Source organism: Phalaenopsis equestris, unplaced genomic scaffold (assembly GCF_001263595.1).
Source record: "Phalaenopsis equestris unplaced genomic scaffold, ASM126359v1 Scaffold000702, whole genome shotgun sequence".
NCBI lineage: Eukaryota > Viridiplantae > Streptophyta > Magnoliopsida > Asparagales > Orchidaceae > Phalaenopsis > Phalaenopsis equestris.
The window spans coordinates 243,935-268,466 of NW_018165142.1; the positions used below are offsets into that span (position 1 = coordinate 243,935).

The 24,532-nt window shown below is 34.3% G+C and overlaps 1 protein-coding gene across 3 annotated transcripts in view; it reads right to left on the reverse strand.

Moving 5' to 3' along the window:
- The window catches only part of LOC110030325 (protein GFS12), a 31,839-nt gene extending 8,077 nt beyond the window's left edge, over positions 1-23,762 (reverse strand). For all 3 annotated transcript variants that reach the window (XM_020732992.1, XM_020732993.1, XM_020732994.1), the window contains exons 1-2: positions 23,562-23,762; positions 11,309-13,366 (exon numbers count right to left, since the gene is read on the reverse strand). In XM_020732992.1, the coding sequence (XP_020588651.1) occupies positions 11,309-13,366; positions 23,562-23,683 (2,180 nt within the window). In that variant the 5' untranslated portion in view covers positions 23,684-23,762. The remainder of the gene's footprint in view (positions 1-11,308; positions 13,367-23,561) is intronic.
- Positions 23,763-24,532: the final 770 nt, after the last annotated feature.

Below are 24,532 nucleotides of genomic sequence, written 5' to 3' on the forward strand. Positions count from 1 at the left end.
AGGATTGAGTGGATTGGTGTCTCCCGCTCTCGAGGAAGAAGCCGACGTTTTTTTTTTAGAATAGGAGCGGGCCGAATTAATCAAGGAGTCGTTACATTAACAGGGAATTGAAAGACTTCCTTTCAGACAGCCAGCTTAAATGGAAATATTTAATGGTGAATTAAATATTTCATCTGAAATTTGAAATTCGAAATTCAAATTACTTAACTCTTGTTCAGGCTTGAGTCCAGTCTAAATCGAACCTGAGTTGAACCTGGGTTGAGTCCGGGCCCGTGTCCCGTTAAAAAAAACGTGCATCAATCTTCGTGTCATTTGTGCGCGCGTGTAACCCTACCAATATGGGTGTCCTTCCTAGCTAAAGTTGACGTTCCGGACGCGTCGGTGCAGTCTGGTTTGTCATCCGGGGTCGTTCAGACGAGTTTGCAGGCTGGCAAGTCAATTCAGGTCAAAGTCGTGTGTGGTGCAGTGAATACGTGAATTGCAGCGTTCGCGAGTAATCGAGTCACAAAGGGTTCGCCTAAGGCTGTTTGATCCTATAGGAACTCATTTTCAGGCCCTCTACATGTTGGTCCTTAGCCCTTGCAATTAGAAGTTGAGTGCTTGGAACCACTCATGCGAGTTGGCTCCATTACTAGTCCGCTAGGATGGTCAACCAGGAACTCCTAAGGCTAGATTATGGGTTCTGGGAGTAGGAGACTAAGACCTCACAAAAATAAGGTCAACAGTCACTTAAGAAAACTCTCGATTAAGATCAATGGTTATGCTTCAAGAAATTTTTTACTTCAAGATTTCAAAGTTTCGGTTTTCAAGATTGGACACGGGAAAATCAAATGAGAACGGCTCATACAGATCGGCTCAAACAGAAACACTTATTTTAAGGAATCCAAAGGAATGAAAAGTAGGGGATATCACGAATTCAAGGAGAACCCCGGTGATCTCCCAACTATCTTATTATTTGGCTTTATGTCTTTGAAATGATGTTGTTCAATGTTTAATCCTGCAATTTATTTTTAAAATTTAGGACTTACATTCGCACGATATATGATCGTGCAAATAGCCTAGAAAGATAGAATGATTTACACCGTACCGTACGGTAACATCGGAATCCTAAAAGTGTTATGATTTATAATTGCACAACAGAGTTGTACAAAAGCCTAATATTAACATGTGAAGATTCACGTTGCGCTAAACAAACTACCTCGAAGTCTTATGAATTGTTATTTAAACTAAGAAAAATGTTTTGTTGTCGTGAATTTATTGTACTTTTGTAGATCGTCATCCTCTGTCCGCTATATCCTGGTTGTGTTGCCCACGAAGACTTGCTCCATGTCTCATGTAGTAGTAGTTTCAAGTTTAGTGTCTTATATGTGAATGTGCAATATTGTTATTTGGTGACTTACTGTTGTATATCTCCTAAACCAGACTATATCCTAGAGGTTTTGTAGTTAACTTAAAGCATGCATAAACAAACTATGGTATAAAGAAGAACAGTAAATGAAAACAGTATAAAATATTGTAAATAAAAATAGTATAAGAAAATGCAGTAAAGTGCTATAAATGTACTGTAAACTTTGGGTACCTGATTTTTCTTGTTATTGATGCACTTGTATATGAGATTAGCGTCGCAGTTAACAGTATAATAGAGAAATTCAGCTAGCAGGTTTTTGTATAACAGAAGAAATGGAGTAGCACGTGGAAAACCCTGAGGAAAATTAAAATCGTTGAAAAAATAAATAAATAAAACAAAACACAATGTCACATATAAAGGACCAAGGGTGGGAGATTTATATGTGACATTGGGAATGTCCCCAATTGCCAGGAGTATTTGAGTGTAAGATTTAAGCTCAAATCCCGGAGCATTGAGTTTCATTTTAGGTCAAGTTATGATGAGAATTCAATATTTAGATTAATTAAATCAGACATAAACCACAACCTAGTGCATACCTTGTCTATTGTTTTAACTAACTAATAAATTAGGTCAGGTGTCTAGTTTCAATGTTCAATTGAAAATTAGGTAGATAAACTCTCACCTAGGGTGTACTCTTAAAATCTAGGAAGTCTATACTTTAACTTGAATCTGAAGTGTTTTAAGTGTTTATCTTCAATTACATGTTTTCTAACTAATCCTCGAACATCTTTAGATCAAACTTAGCTCACTATCAAGCTCTTAAGACCTAGAGGGTAAACCTATAATTTTAGCAAAAAGGTTCGTGAAATTTACTTCAATCCTAATTAAAACAATTAGGCTTAAGTCTATCCAATGCTTAGGGGTCCTAATTGATAATATATTAATCCCTCAATTCATGCCCCTAATTCTTAAATCATTTAAACTCTTACTTTCTCCCAATTCTCAATAATTCTCACAATTACAATTTTATTCTTCTTATGAAAAAGAATGGTAAATGATTTGTTACTCTATTTCTCCTTTAGGTTTCAATCATCTCAACAGACTAAATATCATTTTTTTTTTAATTTTCTTCCCATTTTTTTTTATTTTTTAAGGCGATAATCAATCCTAAAAATAACTAAATCAGAAATTCTCATTTTTAACTTAACCGTTATAAACAAATCAATGATGAAAGAGACCGACCCACTTCTAAAAACAAACAAGTTAAGAAATGGGCAAAACGACAAGTGAATCGGCCTAAAACGTTTAAATTCTTTCAAAAATAATGATCGAATCAGTCGCAAAAGGTGCTTAAAAGCCTAAAAAAAATGAGCACTTAAAAGTGCCCAAATCGATGTATAAAAGCCTCAAAATGTAACTTAAACCTTAACGAATAAAGCTTCAAAATAACGAATAAGGCATCAAAATACAATTTAAACTTTAACAAATAAAGCTTCAAAATGTAGCTCAAACATTACTAAAGAGAGCTTCAAGATGCAACCCAAACATATCACTAAGATAGGGCAAAAACAGCAGCCCAGATCAGTGCCAAAAACATCTTAAAAACAACCAACAAAACCCCTATTAAACAGGCAACAAAACCCCTCTTAAACAGGGTAAAACTGCAACCTGAATCAACCCAAAAGACGTATTTTTAAAATGCTCCAAAGCCTTTCAAATCTTCAAAAATCAAAATGACCCGGAAAGTCCTCCAAGTTTTCTAAATAAAGCACTTAAAGCTTTCAAGTTTTGCAAAAGTAAAGCATTGAGACTTTCCTAATTCTCCAAAGAAAACTCTTAAAGTCTAAAAGTAAAGCATTGCCGTCTTCCAAATCTTCTAAATTGAATATGAGAAGTTTCAACTTTTGTAAATGTAAAGCACCAAAGCCATAAACATTTGCAAAGATAATATACAACATCTCAGATTTTCACACGAGTATAACACCAAAGCATTTATAAACTTTCCAAGCTTTGCAAATGTAGCATGTAAACTTTCAGATTTTTGTAAAAGTGAGACATCGCAACTTTCCAAACTTGTCAAAATGTAAACTAGAATGTGGTCTTAATCATGCTTCAAAATTATTCAACTAAAGAGCAAGTAGAGAGAAAAATAAAGCTCCCAAAGTTTTCAGATTTTTCAAATGTGTCACCTAAATATTTTAGATTTTGCAAATATGTCACCCAAATGTTTCAGATTTTGCAAATGTGTCCCCCAAATATTTCAGATTTTTCAAATTTTGCAAATACGCTACTCAAATGTTTCAGATTTTGCAAATATGTCACCCAAATATTTCAGATTTTGCAAATATGTCACCCAAATATTTCAGATTTTGCAAATACGCCACCCAAGAGATTTTGCAAATAAAATGTTTCAGATTTTGCAAATATGTCACCCAAATATTTCAGATTTTGCAAATACGCCACCCAAGTGTTTCAGATTTTGCAAATGAGCCACCTAACATTTTTGATAGTCCAAAAGACATAACACGATTGCATGCATAGGTAAAATAAACACATATGTGAGAATTGAAATTTGGGTATTAGATATGTAAATATAAAAGAACTGGGTTGTATGCAAGTAAATTTTCCTAAGATAAATCTCACAGGTTTGTCTCACTATTGTTTTATCTTTTGCATCAAACTCTCTAATAAGAAAACATGCCCATATCAAACTGTAGCCACTAAACTATAACTTGCAACTAATGCATACAACCAAGGACAAGACACCAATAAAAGAAATGAGAATTTGTTTCTCGTAAGTATAAAAGGTAAAGCTTCGATGTCAAATATGCAAACAAATAGGAATTCAATGGCCTTCGAACCCCTCCAAAAAAAACAAAGCTCGTATTTCTTACAAAAAATCAATAAGATGGGGAGCGAAGAAAAGCTCCTGAACCTATTCCAAGCCAACAATAGTGGATATCAAGTAGCATTTCATAAGTGTCTCTTCCATAACTTAAGAAAGGAAAAGCAAACAAGTGAAAAATGGCCACCACCATACCACGCATGCTCAACATTTGATATTTAAGTGACCAAACTTTCCAAATAGAAAAATTTTCAGATTTTGCAAATGTAAAGTTTTGAAATTCTCCAAATTTTCCAAATAGAACATCTAAAGACTTCAGATTTTATAAAAAAATAAATAAAGCACAACATTTCTCCAAACTTTCCAAATAGGACATGAAGAATTTTAGATTTTGCAAATGTACTTTGCGACTCTCCAAGTTTTTCAAATAGAACATCTAAAACTTTCACATTTAGCAGATGAACCACGCATTTAGGATTTAATGGAACGAGAGTAACACATTCATGCACATGTACTTCGCAAAGATGCATGTTTTAAGCACCCAAAATGAAACTAATAGATTAAAGAAGAAAGGTATGACATTTCTCACAAAGTTGTCTTTAATCTAACATCCGATTCTAAAGCCACATGTGTTCGACTCAAACTTTTAAAATAGCAAGATATCATAAGATATGTCATAAGAGGCTAAAAAAATGTGTTGGGAGAAATAATTAACCTCAGAATATGAAGGTATTAAGAAAGTAGAAAAAAAAATTATCAAGTCTTCATTTAAATGTATACTCAAGTCTGCATGAATCGCAGCATGAACTCACAATCACTGGACTAAATTTCATGATAGAACTTCCATATAAGTAGCAAAACAAGAATCTCCAACAACTGCAGCAAGAAGATAATACCTTGGTAGCCAAATATGTGGTTATGCAAAAATAAATCGAGCCGCCCATCAAGAAGACCGAAGAACTAAACAAGAATACCGAGCAAACAATTAAGTATATCAAGCAAGACAGAATTTTGGCAGCACTTCCTCCCTCCATTTGAATTTTCGGCTAACTCAGAACCCCTCAAATGGATTTTTTTTATAGTCAATGAGGGAGAGAAAAATGTCTTACCTACCACAGTGAGATGGTCGAATGAGGTATCGGGAGAGGAAAGATCGCATTTTGGTAGGAGGAAATGTTGCGTAGGGGAGAGGAAGGGTCAGACAGGTGGGAGCTCGCGACTGGAGGAGCTGCTTGGTCGTGTGGGGATCGAGAGGGCGAGCCGCGAGTGGGAGAAGAGGAAGGCGGGCCATCTTGTGCTCAACAAAACGAGTAGATGAGGGAGAGCCTGTTCGCAAATGACAGAGGAGACGCGGGAGCTAGGGCTTCGCCCGGGCGGCCTCGGGTGCGCTTGATCGCGGGAGCTAGGGCACGAGGGGGGCGAGCCAGGCTTCAATCGAGCCACGACTGGGAAGAAGGAAGGGGGCTAGTGCGGTCTAGGTGAAATAAGGTTTAAAATAAAGATTTATTTTTATTTTTATTATTTTATTTTATTATATTATATTATTTAAGTATATTAATTAACGTGTGATTTATTCGTGCTCAGAACCCTAGCAAAGTGAGTATCCTTCCTGGGTAAAATTGACGCTTCAAACGTGTCGGCGCAGTCCGTTTTGTCATCTGAGGTCGTTCGGATGAATTCATCGATTTGCGTGTGATTTGCTCGTGTGCGGAATTATGGCAATATGGATGTCTTCCCTAGCTAAAATCGATGTCCCAGACGCACAGACGCAGTCCATTTCGTCATCAGGGGTCGTCTAGACAAGTTCACATTTTTCACCCTGTTTAAGTTTAATTTTAGTCTGACTTTGCGCAACTTTGTGAATTTTGTGTATTTTGTGTGTGTGATTGTGTTGATAAAGTCTTAAAGGGGTTTCCCTAGAGCTTGAGATCCTATTGAGAATTCTCTTTGGGCCTCCAAATGTTGGTCCTTAACCACTCGACCAAATGATGATGGTTTGAGACCACCCAGGAGAGGCACCATAAGAGAATCAGGAAGTGATTCAAGTTTTCTAAAAGGGGGTGGGTCCCGGCTCTAGTCCTCTAAGATAGCCGATAGGAAACATTAGAACTATATCATAGGATCTAAGGAGATGCGAAATAAACTCAAAATGAGGTCAACAAGGACTCACACTAGTTTCCTCTCCACACACAAGGAAACTTACAGGACTCGCATTCCACAGTCTTCCTTCTCCAATTCGATGCGAACAACACACTCCGAGATCATAGAAATCCTCATTTCCAACTTTTATCTCCTTCACCAGGAGCTTGTTGAAGAATACTTAAGGAAGACCTATACCTCGCCCATTATTACGCCGCTCAAAATTGTTTTAAGAACCCAAAAAGCGAAGTAACTGCACCAGACACAGAGGCACTCGGACTGGGCGAAAAAACACCCGTCTCTCAGATAAGAAATAATTGCCCCTAACAAATATGGGCGCAAAACCGCCCCCCCACCCCTCCCTACAAGGAGCGCCCAAGAGTTCTCTGTTTGGCTTGGGTGTTGCAGGCTCCACAATCACAACATTAACATATCTCATACCTAAACTTAGCAATTTACAAAACAACATTTTGGTGCTTTAAGCTCATGCATGATAAGGTATATTTGACTTTTAAAAAGTATAACAATGCTATTTTTTATGTGATATTAAAGATTTGAGTAGATGGTTGCGTTAGATAGTCGACAACTAACGTAAAATTTATCGAAAAATCATTACATTGATCATTTAAATCCTTATGTAAATGTTAGAGCGTCCCCTGAAAGTGACGCGCTGTATGACCTGAATACAGTGAAAAGTGTGCAGTTATCGCTGCACCACAACTAGGTGTAATGTCAAATAAGCAAATATTTTCACATTACGGATAAATGCGGGTAAATAAGTAAGTCCATGAAACTAATATTAGAATAATATCATAGAATATAGGTACTCTAACAAGTAAATTAATAAAATTAGTTAATATTGTGATTCATAGAAAAGTAAATATCTTATGTATTCAAGAAACTAAATGGGCTGAAAAGAAGACTAAGGAGATTAATAGCTTAAGGTTTAAACTTTATTATTTAAGTAGAAGTTGCACTAGAAATGGTGTAGGTGTGATTATAGATAAGAGTTTGAAAGATAATGTAATAAAAATTAATAAAATTAGAGATAGAATTATAGCTCTAAATTTTGTTATTGATATTAAGATTTTCAATGTTACAAGTGTTTATGCTCCTCAAGTAGGTCCAGATATAAGTTCAAATAAAAAATTCTAGAATGACTTGGAAGAATTAATACAAATGACACCTCTTGAAGAAGAAAAAAATTATTAGAGAAGATTTAAATTGACATGTTGGTAGAGTGGTGAAAGATTTTAAAAGTATTCATGGTTATTACGGTTTTGGAGTAACTAATGAAGAATGTAGAACCATATTAAGTTTTGCCTTGTATGATTTTGTTATTGCTAATAATTTATTTAAGAAAAGAGATGTGTATAATATTACTTATAAAAATGGATTATATAGAACACAAATTGATTATTTTCTTATGAGAGAAAAAGATTGTCAAGAGTATAAAGATTGAAAGGTCATTCCAAGTAAAAATTTAAGTATTCAAGATTATTAATTCTGAATTTTAAGATGAAGAGTTATAAGATAAAGAATACAATAAAATATTATCATAGAATTAAATAGGGGCACCTAAACAATACAATAAAATTATTTTTATGAGTAAACTTTAAGATTTCAAGATTTACGATGTACATGAAGAAGCGAATTCTATGTGGGATAAAATAACACACTATTAATGTGCGAGAAAAGATAAAATAAAAGAAGTTGTGTTATAAAAATTAATTTAAATGTAAAAGCTTAGAAAACTGGAAAAAATATAATGTGACCCGAAGGGTGTCTAAAAGAATAATTTATGACGCTAAAAATTTTATTTTTAGTGATCTTTAAAATAAATTAAAGAGTAAAAATGGTGAAAATGTATGTATAAACAAGCCAAACAAAGAAAAGAGAAAAGTAAAGATTTAATTAAAGTGAAGTATATTAAAGATGAAAATCAAAATGTAATTTTCTTAGAAGATGATATTCAAAATAGGTAGATGAGATATTTTGATAAACCTTTCAATGAAGTTTCTGAATATACGATCGACCTTAGAGATATCAACATCATTAAAATTAATAAAATATTTTATTTTTATCATCGTATTTGTAAGAAAAAGTTGAGGATACTTTAAAGAAAACTATGGGTGGAAAATCAATAGGACATAATGATATCCTAAATGAAGTGTGAAATATTTAAGAGATTTGGGAGTTTCTTAGCTTACTAAACTCTTTAATATTACTTTAAGAACTAAAAAGATGTCTGAGCGTTAGAGAATGAGTATTTTGGTCCCCATTTATAAGAATAATAAGGATGCACAAGAGTGTGCAAATTAAAGAGGAATTAAGTTGATATGTCATACATTAAAATTATGAGAGAGTGTAATTGGGCATAGGTTAAGATGTGATACAAAGATTTCTCATAATCAGTTCAGATTTATGTAGGGAATGTCTACTATGGAAGCTATACATTTATTGAGAGGCCTGGTAGAGAAGTACATAGAGAATAAGGAGGATCTACATATGATTTTTATTGATTTAAAAAAAGCTTTCTATCTGATTCCAAGAGAAGTCCTTTGGAGAGTTCTAGAGAAAAAAAGTGTTGATATGACTTATATTTAAGTCATTAAGCATATGTATGCTAGAGCTGTTACTTGTGTTCGAAAAAAAGGATGAATAACCAAGTATTTTTCTATTTCAATTGGATTACATCAGAGATCGACTTTAAGCTCATATTTTTTGCTTTAGTTATGGATGCTTTTACAAGAGAATTTACAAGAGGATGTACCTTGGTGTATGCTTTTTGCCGATGATATCCTTCTTGGGAATAAGACTAAAGAAAGAGTTTAGGAAAAACTTGAATTATGGAAGTCTACAATGGAGTCTAAAGGCCTTCGTATGAGTAGGCCTAAAACTGAATATATGAAATGTAATTTTAGTAATAGTAACTCTAGTGGCAGAGCTATAACTATGACTGATCAAATCATTAAAAGGTATGATTGTTTTAGATATCACGGGTCTATTGTTGAAAGTGAAGGTCATATGGTGGGGATTTTACTAGTATAATTCAAGTTGGTTGACTGAAGTGGAGGAATGCATCATGCCTATTGTGTGATAGAAAAGTATCATTTAGACTTAAAGGAGAATTTTATGAGATGGTGTGAGACCTACAATACTCTATAGCACAGAATGTTAGCCTTTAAAAGAGAAGCATAAAACAAAGGTCAGTGTTGTTGAGATGAGAATGTCTGGGTGGATGAGTGGCTTGACACATAGAGACAAAATGCGAAATGAATATATTTGTGATAGGGTTGGTGTAGCTTCAATGACGGACAAGATTAGATAAAGTCGTCTTAGATGATTTGGCCACAATAAACGCCTGTTAGGAGAGTAGATGTTTTAGATTCGACTTGTGTTAAGAAAAATAGAGGTGGAGCTAAAAAACCTTGAGTATATTGCATACAAAACGATAATCTACTATAATTAAATGAAAATATCACACTTAATAGGACGCACTGGAGAAAAATGATTCATGTAGCCGACACCACTTAGTGGGATAAAGCTTGTTGATGTTGTTATATTCAAGATTTGAGTGGTACGTGTGAAAAGATGAAAGATTACGTGTGAGATATATAAATACATAAGTATTATGTGCTATGTAAATATTGCTAGAAACTTGATGAAAATTTGAAAGTATATACTTTTAGAAATGTAAAATGCGAGCTTTGAGAATCACACAAACATTATAAGTTTTGAAGTTTAGTTTCCATACTTTCTAGTTGAGAATGAGATGCATTTTATAGGCATTTAGACTCCTTTGTTGTTTCACAATCCTGCTTATACTAAAAGCAAGTTAATGCGGCTCTCACCAAATTGTCCGACAAAGCTATTTTAAATCCTGTATTCTAAAGTTAATTGTGGACTTTTGTAATTTTATCAAGATCTTGAGAATTTCGAAAAACTACTAACTTTAAGTTGTTTGGGGTTATAAATAAGGGCCCTAGTCCATGTAAGTTGAAATATTTGATTAATATAATTTCAATTTTTCTCTCAAATTTATGAGCAGTCAGATATAAATTCATCAAATGTAAAACCAAGTTAACAATAAATTTAAAGGAAAGATTTTTCTTGCAGTGTTGTGAGGCATATGTCTTTTAATTGCCGACTCATATCCTTATTTAGTCTTCCTTTTCGCAGTGTGACTCCAAAATGTTATGTGATTTTACTTCGTACTCATACTTCTTAATAAATTTCAAACTTTAGAAGAACAATAAATTAGGAATTAGAGCGATTTTCACTTTTTTTTTATCTCGTTTGTATTAAAAAGGATCTAAACTTTGCTCTAATTAAGAGTTGGGTGACTGCAGTTTTACTATTTTATTTTATTTATCTGCATAGCCAGTCTAAGTTTGCATTAGTAAACCCTAGATTGATGGTTGAAAGGCAAAATACTTCATAAAATTCTCAAACTTTCACAAGCAAGGATTTACAAAGTATAATGCAGTAATGAAAGTTGACAGTAGATAGAGACCCTATTTTTTTCAATTATGGTGGCAAATGCTTGTTCAAGAAAAAATATAGACATTGATATGTGAAAACAATTTTAACCAAGGAAATTTACATAATGATTAATGGCTGAGCGTTTAATTTCCCACTGCTAAATCACATATTACCCTTTGAGCTCAAATTTCCCAAAAATAAAAAATTTGCATACCTAGCACACCAGTCTTATGCATTTAAACTTTCAAATTAACTTACATAGCACTTTGATGCTTTAATCCTATACATGATAATAGTGCGATTTTTTAAGTGATATTAAAGATTTAAATGTTGTATGTGTAAATATAAAAGTTTAAGTGTGAGATGTGCAAATACATAAGAATTGTGTGCAATGTATGTAAATGCCCCTTTTATCTACTAGTATTAACGTCTCCATAAAACTCATCTTTTCAACATTTTCCAAGAAAAAGTGGATGAACTGAAAAAAATACCTTTTCCAATCCCTTTGAATAGCTGCTTCAACCAAAACTGCAACGCAAGGGGGAAGCTCCTGCATACTTCCAGGTAACACCCCATTTTCTTTGTATTCGCATAAGGAGACGGGATCAAACAATGGCTTTCTCAAATAGAGCTCAGCCATTATACACCCAATCGAAAATACATCCCCAGCAAGATCTTCAGAATAACCTCTCGAAGGAGATGATAAATGCCTCCAACGCAACAACTCCTGAAAGCTGGTAGACCCATTATCATCACCCTCTAAAAAGACAAGAAGATGGCCCAAACCAAAAGGAAAAGAAACCGAAGAACTTCCCGCTGCCTCTAAATAATCCATATTCCAATAAACATTATTGAAAATAGCTTTGTCATCAGCATTATCATCACCATTAGACTTGCCATTATCGACATTTAGATGAATACCCTGTGGAAAATCTAAAACACGAAACTTTCCAAGCAAATTTTTATCATAACTATATACTGGATTTAGGTGTCGTGCTGAATCACAAAATGAAATTGCCTCCTCTAAATTTTCCAGAAATTCAGAAGCTGTAAGGTTATAATTAGCTTTGTTGCGGCTTGTATAATCTGAACGATATTTCACATTACGCCGCATAGGATGCGGCCGGGTAAAGAGTTGTCGACGTCCCATTGATCTTGGCACTGATATATCAGCTACAGGAAGCATCACATTCTTTGCTTCAATAGATGCTTCGCCAGAAAGCTTATAACCAAAGGTTATATCGATCCAATGATGAAGTTGACTCGATACATGATCACTTTCCAAAGCTTTTCGATGCTCGAAAATAAATTCTTCAGGAGATGAAGACCAAGAGGGGACAGCTAAATCACTCATTTCGGAATGAATTGAAGAAAAAATACGAGGATCACTGTAGAACTCAGGGATGGACTCATCTGGAGTCCATTGGTAGAGTCTCTGCATGTTCGACGGATACTCGTTCGGTTCATAAACCGAGCGGACGGCCGAACGAAGAATGTTCAGAGGTAACCTTCGAGCTTTATAGCTGCAAACAGCTAACTCTGAAAGACATTCGTCGGAGACATGATGAGGAATTTCTGATGTAGAATAAGTGAAATCCAATTGTTCGTCGCCTTTTGCCAGCCTCCACTTACTTTTCTTCAAGTCTCTCCAGCCAAAATCAGATTTTTCATCAGGTTTTATGGTAAAATCGATTACCCATGGCATGACGGTATGGAAAGTGTGGTCGCCCCACCTTCTCCCAGCTAATTTATTCAAAACAAGAAGGTATTCATAATTGCTCAACTCACCTTTCCACCATTTCAAGAAAATTGAGTGCCAGTTGATCGGCGCTGAGAGTTGTGCATTGGAATGAATTGCTTGACAGGAAAAACAATTGATGTGATGATTTGGGTCTGACAAGGATGAAATTTGACCATTTTCGCTAATTCTGTGCTTCATAATTGACATATCAGCCAAACTCAACCAAACCCACAATGAATCAGAGAGCAGAATGCTTGAAGGGCATAAGTTACCATGCGGAATTCCTAAATCATGAATGTAAGTCAAAGCTGAGAACATCTGGTAAATCAAAAATCGAATTTGCCAATCTGATCTCAAACAATTTGGGCTGAAATGAAGAATGTTTTCCAGAGTAAAAGAAGCTTTTGGATGCAACAAATAATCATAACCAGAAGCATTAATTACACCCAATAAGGGTGAGATATTTGGGTGTCTCAAGCAACGTTGAAAAGGACTTCCAGCAAATGAAGGAAATCCAACTAATTTTAGAAAATTTATGCTGTACCGATCAGCCGATTCTCCTTCCACAAAGGAATTTAGCGATGAGACCACATAATCTTCGGTTGATTCTGATAAATATTTCAAGACAAGATCTTTGATTGCGGAGTAGGAATTTCGACAGGAAATCGCGTGAGGAGACAAAACAGAAAGTATCTTAAGGCGTAAGAATTTTTCAGAAGAATTTATGGAAGAGCTTTGAAGATTCACACAACTAAAACTGTTTTTTGATGAATCCTTAGCATCTTGATGCTGTGCATTTTCATCCACACTGTATTCCAGAAAAATGTGAACCGAACAAAGGGTGAAGAAACCAATTGCCTAATTAAATATTCATACTTTTCGCATTGAAATAAACACAAAAGAAAACCAAAGAGTGCTTACGCATTTTTTTATGCACCTGTTATGGTGGTCAGGTAATTGCACAATAACAAATTGAGCAGACAAATCCTCGCTACAATCATAAAAATGCCAAACAGAGCAAGTAGTATGAGGTATAAATGATGAAATTATTTATATCAAGGGAAATTTAAATAGGTAGCACACAATTCTCAAGCATTTAAATACCTCAAATCTAAGCTTGTATATTTACATACATAGCACTTTGGTGCTTTGAACATATGTATGAAAATGTGCATTTTCTTTTTAAGAAGTGGTGTCAGTTCTGTTTTTTATGTGATATTAAACATTGGAGTGCTATGTGTGTAAATATGAAAGTTTAGGTGTGAGATATGTAAATACAATAGAATTGTGTGTTATGTATGTAAATGCCTTAAGATAAAACTGTTTAAGGGCGGAAATCAAAATTACCTAATTGCATTTTCTTCAGCAGCAGATGAACAAATCTGCAGATAGTAGCATAATGGTTACATGTTGAAAAATACTTCATTCCATATATCTGCCTATCGATAGATGTATCATGGGTCAGTTTCAAATAAAAAAGAAAAAGGTTTTCACAGAACTTACAGACTAAAAGGGAAAACAATATATGGGATTAATAAATTTGTTTCAAACAGCATATGGGATAAATATGAATGATAAATAAATTGAAAAAGAATATAAGTCGTTCTTAAACATAGTGGTTTAAGTATACTTGAAGATGTTTGAAGAAGGAAGAAGAGGGAGATGAAGCCCGAAAAAAGCATAGTGTTTCGGTGGCATTTTGTTTTCATTTAATATCTATATTACTTTTTCTGATTCATGGTTTGTTCTTTATATAGGAGTTTTATAGGGGCTATTTGGTCATTATATTGGTAACTGTTTGGCATATAAGTTGTTGGGTTTGTTACAACGTCGATGCCCTAATCATTTTGGTTGCCTTCGGGACCACAGCTCTTGTTGTGGGTGAGCTCCTCGATGGTCCATACACAATTGTTGTTAGTTATGCTCATTTACTCCCTTTCAAGATGATGGTCTAGGGCTTGGACAGTCATCTTGTTGGTTAGGAGTTGATGTCAAGCAGTTGGCAGGGATTTGGTGAGGATGCCTGTGATTTGGTCTTGAGTCAAGATGTGGAGATGGTTGATTTTTGTTTGCTTGAGATGATCCCCGATAAAATGATAGTCCACTTCAATGTGTTTTGTCTTGCCTGAAAAATAGGGTTGTGTGATAGGGCTACTGTCAAGGTGTTGTTGCTATATATAGTAGTTGTTGGTGATCTTGTATTTGTGAGTTCTGGTAGCAGACGTCATAGCCACAAGGCATATGTGATGGTTGATGCTAGTGTCTTGTGTTTGGCCTCTATAGATGATCTTGTTACTGTTACTTGCCTCTTACCATAAAACAAGATTGGGTCCCAAATAAACATATAACCTTTTGGTAGATTTCATCCTTCTCTGCATGTGCTTATAGCTGTAGATTTCCTGTTGTTATTGGGATTCCATGGTGCAATGTGCCTTTTAAGTATCTAAGAAGTCTTCTGAGGTGTTCAATGTGTTCTAGGTGTGGGTTGTGCATATGTTGGCTGAGTAGATTCACTACGAAAGTGATTTCTAATCAGGTTAGTATGGTATTGTAAAGTAGTTGTCAGAATTGTTGTGGGTCTGATATTCACGTGTTTGTGGTGATAGTTTTGTGGTATTGTGATGGCAATGGTGTTAGGATTGGTTTGAATTGAAGCATATAAGCTAATTTAAGGAGGTCTGTGAGGTATTTTATTTGATGGAGAAAGTAGCCAATGAGAGTATATTGGACTTGTGAGCCTAAAAAGTGGGTAATAGGTCCAAGTTGTTTTAGGTTGAACTGGGTGATGAGTTTGTGTATGAGGAGATGGTTGATGTGGAGTTTTCTGTTATGATTATATCATCTAGATATACAAGTAGGTAGATTCTTGTGATATTGTGGTATCAAGTAGGTAGGGGTCTATCGTGTTGAGTATGAAATGTTGGTTGTAGAAAAACTTGCAGAAAGTGGAGTACCACTATCAAGACGCTTGTTTGAATCCATAGATAACCTTCTCTAGTTTGCATAAATAGTGTGGATATTGCATGCCTGTGACCCTAGAAGCTGGGACATGTAAACCATGTCTTTGAGCTTGACATGGAGGAAGAAATTTGAGACATCCAGCTGCTTTATTGGCATTTTGTTTGTTGTTGCGATGGAAAGAAGCATTCTGATGGTTGGAAATTTTACTACTAAGTTGAAGGCTTCATTGTTGTTAATTCGTTGTTGCAAGAATATTTATGCTACCAATCTTTCTTTGTGTTTGACTATAGATCCATCTATGTGATATTTTATTTTAAATGTCCACATGCTGCCTAGTAGGTGTTGATTTTTTGGGGGTAATACCAGGGTCCAAGTGCCTTGTTTTTTTAATGCCATGAATTCAGTTGACATTGCATTTTCCATTGTAGTTATTTGACTGCATGATTGAATGTTGTGCGATCGAAGGGAATAATTGTGTGATGAAGATTCCAGAATTGCTTAGGTTTTAGCTTCCCTATTTGAAGTTTGGCTACTATGTGATGTTATTTATGTTGTTGGTGGTTGGGGAAGGGAGGTGGTGATATTGTTAAGTTGTCTGGTGTGGGTGCTATTTGAGTTTGGTATATGCTGATTGTATGTGTACTATAGGATGTGGCGGGTGAGTTTGGAGTTTGACTTATGAGTGAGTTTGAGGTATTTTGGAGATGGGAACTATTAGATTGGGTGGGGTTTCAATAGGATTGTTTCCTTGTGTCATGTTTGTTGGTGGGTGTTTGTAAGGAAAAGTTGTTACTATAAAAGTGACATGTACTGAAATGATAAGTCAATTGTTTTAAGTGTCAGGTTGTTTGTATCCTTTATATTGCTAACTATATCTTAGGAATATGCAAATTTGTGCCCTTGGTGTAAATTTATGTTGAGTGTTGGGTGTTGCCATGGAAAGCATGCACAACCAAAGATTGTAGGTTATCATAATTGGATTTTTTATTGTTGAGTAGTTGATATGGGGATTGAGAGTCGGTGGTGGTAGACGATTGCACGTTGATGAGGTATGTGGCAGTTAGTGGAGCATCTATCCAGGAATGTGGGGGAAGGTTTGTTGTGTTTAGCATTATTGGTTGTGTCCACGAGGTGTCTGTGTTTGCATTCAACTAGACCATTTTATTCTGGTGTGAGTGGACGGTTGAACTGCTATTGGACGCCATGTTGGATGCCATGGCATTGGAGGTTGTTTTGTAGACCCTCTGTTCTAAGGTATTTTATTTGTGGATCGTATTTTGTGATTAGCCTGTGTAAGTTTATGAAATATGGTGAGGTCTCAGATTTATTTTGCGTTAGAAATAACCAACAAAAGCAGGAAAATGCATCTATAAAGATGCATAGTATCTATATCCATGAATAGAGGGGCAGTAAAAGGACCTCATACATCATAATGTAATAATTATAATAATGCATATGTAGTAGTAATAGGTATGAAACATAATTTGTGTGTGTGTGTTTTTTTTTTTTTTATTTTTTTTTTTTTTGGATAGTGGTCTTGACAGGAAGGTTGTGTTGTATGTATCTTGAGATGTGAGTTGGACTTGAAGATGCAGTGAGACCCGGATGTGAGGATGCCCCCAAACAGTGGTGCTAGGTTGCTGGAGTACTTGTGGAGTTGAGAGCAGTGATAGGTCACAGCCTCCATTTAGCTGATCCTATGAGTAATGTTTTCTTGGTTGCTATATCTTATATTTGAAAGCCATTAGCATCAAAGGTAATGAGGCAGTTGTTGTCTTGGGCTAGTTTATACATAGAGAAAAAGTTATGTGAGAAATTTTGGGCATGAAAAATAGGTGATAGGGTGAACTTATTATTTGAGGAGGAAAGAATGTCATTGATTGTGCGTGCTATGTGGATTCTTTGCCTGTTGAAGACGACGACTTATTCACTATTCATGGCTGTCGTAAGTTCTCCATATGTGGTGTGAGATGAGCAGATGCTCATATCCAGAACCCGGGTTTATATAGGTTGTGTAGTGTTTGTTGCAAGTGTGTGAATTGTATATTTGATACTAGTTTATATCAAGGGTTGTGAAGTGGATATTTGATACTAGTTTGTACTGTATATTTGTTTTGTGCCAACATTGGGTGGTTGAGATACCTATCTTATGGCATATTTGGCATGTGATGACTGATTTAGTTTTATTGTTTGCGTGTGTGGGTGTGGTTTCTAATTTTGTGTGAAGGGCTTGTTGAAGTACTTTTTTGTTTGTTGAGATCCTTTGGTTTTCTTGGTTATAAGTGTTGGGGTTATTGTTTGAACAGTTCCATGGCTATGCTGCACTCTTCACTGTGTAGCAAAAGTGTTCAAGGGTGATGGGATTTGTACACACACATGCATGCATGCATGCATGCATATGTGTACAAATCACATCAACCTTAAACACTTTCTCTTGCTACACAGTGAAGAGTGCAGCATAGGAGTGGTAAGGTTGCATGCATGCATGCATGCATGCATACATATAGATATATATTAGAAAGAGCAACTCGTGGCTCTTTACGTGTTAATTTCAAAATATGTGATTACAAAGATTTTTGAGAAAATCAGGATCCCCTCTATATATATATATATATATATATAGAAAGAGCAACTCTTGGCTCCTTACGTTTTAATTTCAAAATACGTGATTACAAAGATTTTTGAGAAAATCAGGATCCCCTCTCTCTCTATATATATATATATATATATAGAAAGAGCAACTCTTGGCTCCTTACGTTTTAATTTCAAAATACGTGATTACAAAGATTTTTGAGAAAATCAGGATCCCCTCTATAAAATAAAAACAAAGCATCCTAGGGTTTCCGTTTTCCTCAGTACAACTCCACCCAAAAAGGACAAAAAGCGTATCCAAAAGGAGATAAGCCCAAAAAATACATGTATCAAACCAAAACGTATACCCAAATAAATGACGTATACCCAAAATGAACATGTATAAGAAAAACAGCAAGGTAAGAAAACTTGTAAGTCGAAGAGCAACTTCACGAGGGTAGGGACCCGGCGAAGCAACCTCCAAAAACCTGCATCTCAGAAGGGCTGAAACATGAAGGCATTGGTTAGTGTAAATGAAAAGAATATATATATATATATATATATCTTCATTATCGATCTTGGAACTTGTTATAACTATATATACCAGAGCTTTGATTATGGTGAGATATTTTGACATGGTGTTGGTGCCCATGGTAATGTTTTGGAGCTCATTTTTTATCGGATTACTCAAAATCTGTTGACATATTGAAATCTCCTTTCAAATGTAGCCCATATGGCTAAGGTATTTTGTGAATGTAGGTCATAAATTTTATCGACGTGGATAAGGTTGTGGATATGGTTGAGCATATGATTGCAGCAAGGTTCTGATCTATAAGTTGTCATTAGGTATAGTCTAGATTTTCTTCCTGTGTTTTAGTTTCATTTGATTTAAATTTTGGTGGGAATGTGATTGTGATGTCTAGGAATGTGTCAAATCTATTAACTGCAAAGAGTTTGAGAGTTTGACCTTTTCATATAAGATAATTCTCATATGTAAGTGGTAAGGCTGCTAATATTTCAATATGAGACAAAAAATTTGAGAGGTATTGATATGTTTATCTCCTACATGCAATTGAGACGTGGTAGATTGATGGTTGATTTGTGGTGATGCCGAAGAAGTGAAATCCATGATCCTTGTTGTTAGGTTGCAGCTCTGATGCAATGAAGACGTTTGAAGAAGAAGAACGAAGTGGGAAATGAAGCCTAAAGAAAGCAAAGTGTTTCAATAATATTTCATATTCATTTAATATATGTATACTGCCTTTCCTCATTACAAGATATGCTCTTTATATGGATGTTGTATAGAGGCTATTTGGTCATTACATTGGTAATTGTTTAGCGTCTAAATTGCTTGGCTTGTTACAATATTAATGACCTAATCCTTTCGGTTGCCTTAAAAACTACAAACCTGACTGTCAGTCGAGCTCCTCGGTGGTCCATAGTGGGGTGTGTTGTAATAACTGTAAGTTATAAATAATAAATAAATAAATAATATTATTAATAATATTTGAATAGTGTATCCCAAAGGTTTCGTCTTTAGGAGTCAAAGAAGTTATCATTTTATTCGAACAGACTAGAAGAGAGAGAGAGAGAGAGAGAGAGCAGTGAGATCAAGAGTGGGAGACTGTGAGAAGAAAAAGTTGTGTGTCGTAGTCGATCAATATAGGAGAAGAAGAGGGAAAAAGAGGAAAGAGGAAGGGAGAAATTTACCACTTATGTGGGTAGGAGGCTTTGACTCTTGCGTTGTCGAAAGAGGAAACCCTAGCCAAGGGAAGAGGAAGAACCGTGACTTCGAGGAGGAGCCTCGAGTGTGACGTCATTATTGTGTTGAAACCAAGCCAAAGGAAGGAGGGGTGAAATCGGCTCGTCGTGCACTGTTGAAGTCAAGCGCTCGAAAGAAAGGGAGGTGGCTTCATGCGCAACAACTGTGCAAAGGAGTAAAGGTAGAGGAACTCCTGCCCTACTAGAGGAGAATAAGCATGCATGCGAGATAAGGGGATACCGAACCAAGCCAAGTAAAATTAAGGTGAGTTATCTACTACTTTTTAAGTTTAGATCCAAGCAAATTTTAGTAAGGTAAATTTGGGCTTATATTATAGCGTAATTAATGAATTATATATATATAAAGTTTTATTATTTAAGAGTTTATAATAAGTATGTTTGAAAGCAGAAAATACATGAGGTAAGGGAGATACAATTTCAAGATCGAAATGGTGAATTACTTTGAAAAATAAGATATATTTTAGTTAAAGTTAAAGTTTAATTTACTTAATTTAAAATTAATATTTAATAAAATATTAATTTATAATAGCAATTAAGATTGAAGAATATTTAGACCTAGAAGATCTGAAGATAGGGAGCCACTAATTTGAGTAATTACTTTCTTATATAGATTAAATAGATGTTTTATATGATAAAATCTTGTCTAAATGCTTCAGACAACAATTTTATCATTATATCAATGTTGTCTGTATGTTGTAAGCTTAAGAATTATTGAAATGAATAAAATTTAATGAAATGAAAAAAGAGAACAATTACTCAATGTCTTTAAAATGAAGTAATTTAAAGAAAATAAAATATAAAAGCTTAAGTCATTCAGGATTACCCCTAGATTGTACTAACAAGAGATGTGATGTATCTCTGCACAAAAAAATTATATAAAAATTATTAAGGTATATCTTCGGTACATTTTGAGGATACATTCGAGTATAATAGTAATCTTGATATGACTTCTTAAAGATGTTAAAAACAAGTAAATTCTTAAATTGAAATGAGAATGGTTAAATTCAAAAAACTGAAAGTTTACAGCTTGATTTATCAAAAAAAATCATTTTCTTGGGAAATTCATGTGTAGTATTTGCATATTAATTTAATGTATAAAAAAGATTGTAATTTCTCACTAAGTGATGGAAACTTACTATTGAATTTAATTATTTCTTTCAAAAAAAACTATAAATTGATATGTCTGTAATGAGAAATTTAGTTTACAGAAAGTAGGGGTGTAAACGAGCCGAACAAGAGCGAGCCATGCTCAGCCCGTGGTCCGCTCCGTTTTTATATGGGCTCCCAAAGTGTGTTCGTGTTCTGCTCGTTTGCTTAGCGAGCCGAACACGAGCCGTTCACGAACAAAGAATCTTTTTGACAACCCTAATCAGGTAGCCATAAGATGTTAAGGATTATGGTAAGATTTAAAAATTATTATTTATAGTAAAACATTATTTGAATCTAATACAATAATTTTTATTCTATCTTCTTAATTAATACTATAATTTATTATAAATCTTTATAGCCTTGTAGTAATTAAGTTTTTTTAAAAATACTACTCATCAAAGATATATATATATATATATAATTGATTAGTAGTATTTCGAGCCAAAACGAGCCGAACACGAGCGAAAAAATATTTGTTCGTGTTGTTCGTGTTGTTCGTGTTCGGCTCGTTAACTTAACGAAACAGCCAAACACAAACATTAGCTTCTAAGCGAGCCGAACATGAATTGTTCGCGAACAACGAGCCTTTTTGACAGCCCTAACAGAAAGAAGACTGTTGCTAATAGGTATTAGGTTGTGTGTTCTGATTTTAGTTATTGTATTATTTATTTCAAAGCGATAATATACTGTTGTGTGTTAATTTGAGATGTTTTAATTAAAGACAATGGTGTTAATTTTCGATGATTTGATTTATGTGCAATGCATTTCTTGGTTTCTAAGTAACTCTTTTATAAATTGAAAGTTATGAAAGTATGTGAAAAGTAAATGAAATGTTAATATCGTCCGACAGCAGTTCCTAACTTAGTTAATGCTAAGCTGTCAAACCAGGTCATGACATATACTCCTTTAATACTATTATAATAAACCATTTTTAATAAGCTTAAATAAAAACCAGACCAACATGAACCAATATATTGAGCCAATTTCAAAACAATGCCAATCTCATTCTTGGTCTAATATGTTTAGACATGTTTAAATGAGAAATTTACATATATACCACCCAATTCCAATGCATTTACATATCTAACACATAAATTTTGTTTTCTACATTTATACCACTCAAATCATTCATATCATATAAAAAATACCACCATTTTAACTTTTAGAAAGTGACATACACCTTTTCATATATAGTTAAGGTGGCATGCACGTAAAAATTGATGTTCAGGGGTCAGATATGTAAATACATAGGAATTAAGTAGCACGTATGTAAATCTTTAATCAATTTTCACCCTTGAAAAACAAGCTAACATTTTCTAGCATGGCTTGCAAGTCACAAATAATAACTGAAAAACTACCTACCGCGTCAAGCTATAATGCCAAGCACAATACATTGTTCACTATAATCATGTCCAACTATGCAAATGTGATCCCAAATAATATGACCAAAATAACTCAACATTCCCGTATCCATAGATGTAACTTGAAGGAACCCATCTACAATATTATTTTGGAAGATTACATAAATACCATTGAGTTCCTATGTATTTACATGACTAACACCTAAGCTTCATTTTTTACATACATACCGCCTTAGTAATGAATATTGTGTGATAGAAAAGTACGGCTTGGACTTAAAGAAAAATTTTTAAAGATGGTGGTGAGACCTACAATGCTTTATGGCACAGAATTTTGATCAATAAAAGAGAAGAAAAAAACTAAGTTAAGTGTTACTATGATGCGAATGCATAGATGGAAGAATGGCTTTACACTTAGAGACAAAATATGAAACAAATATATTTGTGAAAGGGTTGGTTTAGCTTCAGTGGTAGATAAGATTAGAGAAAGTCATCTTTAATGATTTGGCCACATTAAACATCGATCACTGAAGATCAAGTTAGGAGAGTAGATGTTTTAAATTTAACTTATGTTAACAAAGGTAGAGGTAGACCTAAAAAAGGTAGAGGTAGACCTAAAAAAACCTAGGCATGTTGTATAAAAAATGATAATTTATTAGAATTAAATGAAAATCTAACAATCAATATGACACAATGGAGAAAAAGTATTTATGTAGCCGACCACACTTAGTGAGATAAAGGCTTGTTGATGTGATTATATGGAGCCTTAATTATGCTTGAAAAGGTGTATTTTGTCTTTTTAAAGTTAAACAGTGGCATTTTTTATGTGATGTGAAAGATTTGGGTGGTATGAGTGTAAAAAACAAAATTTAGGTGTTAGATATGTAAGTTCACAAGAATTGAGTAGTATTCAAAATTCAATGTCGATGCAAGGATCACCCTTAAAATTCTCAATTAATTCTAGGTTAACAAGAGGTGAACGATACTGAGAAATATCCTCAAAAAATCATTATACACGAAAAAGAAACTGCCGTTAAGTGTTCTTCTCATATTGAAATCAGTAAAATTCCATTCGTTCAGTCATACAAAAGAAAATTTCAATGTAGAAGCCAGTTTCAAAGTTGAAGCAGACCTAAATTCTAATTAGAAAGAGAAAACAATCTGTGGCGAGAAAGCAAAGACCTGAACAACGGCAGCGGAACCGAAGTTGAGGGCGGAATAAGAGATCCCGTAGAGAAAGGCGATGTCAGGTGATATGTCGGACTCGATTCGCTGCCGCAACCACTCAAAGCACGGCATCGCATCGCCGGACATTAGGAATTTCGAGGGAAAAGAAATCGCCGAAGCCCGGAGCTACGGAGTCTGAGAAGCTGCTTCAGGCTTCAACTAAAGAAAAATCGAGAGTGATGCGATTTTTATAGGGAAGATTTACATATATACCCCTCAACTCCTATGAATCAAAATAATCATAAGATTTACATATACCCCTCAGTTCTTCATATATTTTTTTAATTTCAAAATTAAAGTACTGAACTTGTAAATTTATATTTGAGAATTTAAAGAAGACAAAAGTATGACAGTCAAAAAAACTCATTGTTTGCAAATAGTTCGTGTTTAGTTCGTCAAATAGTTCGTGTTCGATTCGTTCGAGAAGTAAACGAGATCAACGTGAACAATTTTTTTTTTCATTCGGTTAGTTAAACGAACCAAACACGAACAGTGATACGTTCATTTGTGTTTGAATCGTTATTGTTCGAAATATAAAATAATTTAAATTAATTATATATAAATAATTTATGATATTTTAAAAAATTAAATTTTATAAATTATAATATATAATAAATTAATAATAATAATAATATATTAATATGCTATATTAGTAATATACTAATATAGATATTATATATTTATATAATATAAGTTATATAATTAATATAATATATTATTTATATATATTAATATTAGAGATGTCAAACTGGCTCGTCGCTCGTGTTTCGCTCATTTGTTAAGAAACGAACACGAACAATATATTCATGAACAATTTCGAACACGAGCTCATTTTAAGTAAACTAAATTTCAAACGAACCGAACACGAACAGAAGCTCTGTTCGTTCGTGTTCGGCTCATTTGCACCCCTAGACAAAAGTAAGAAT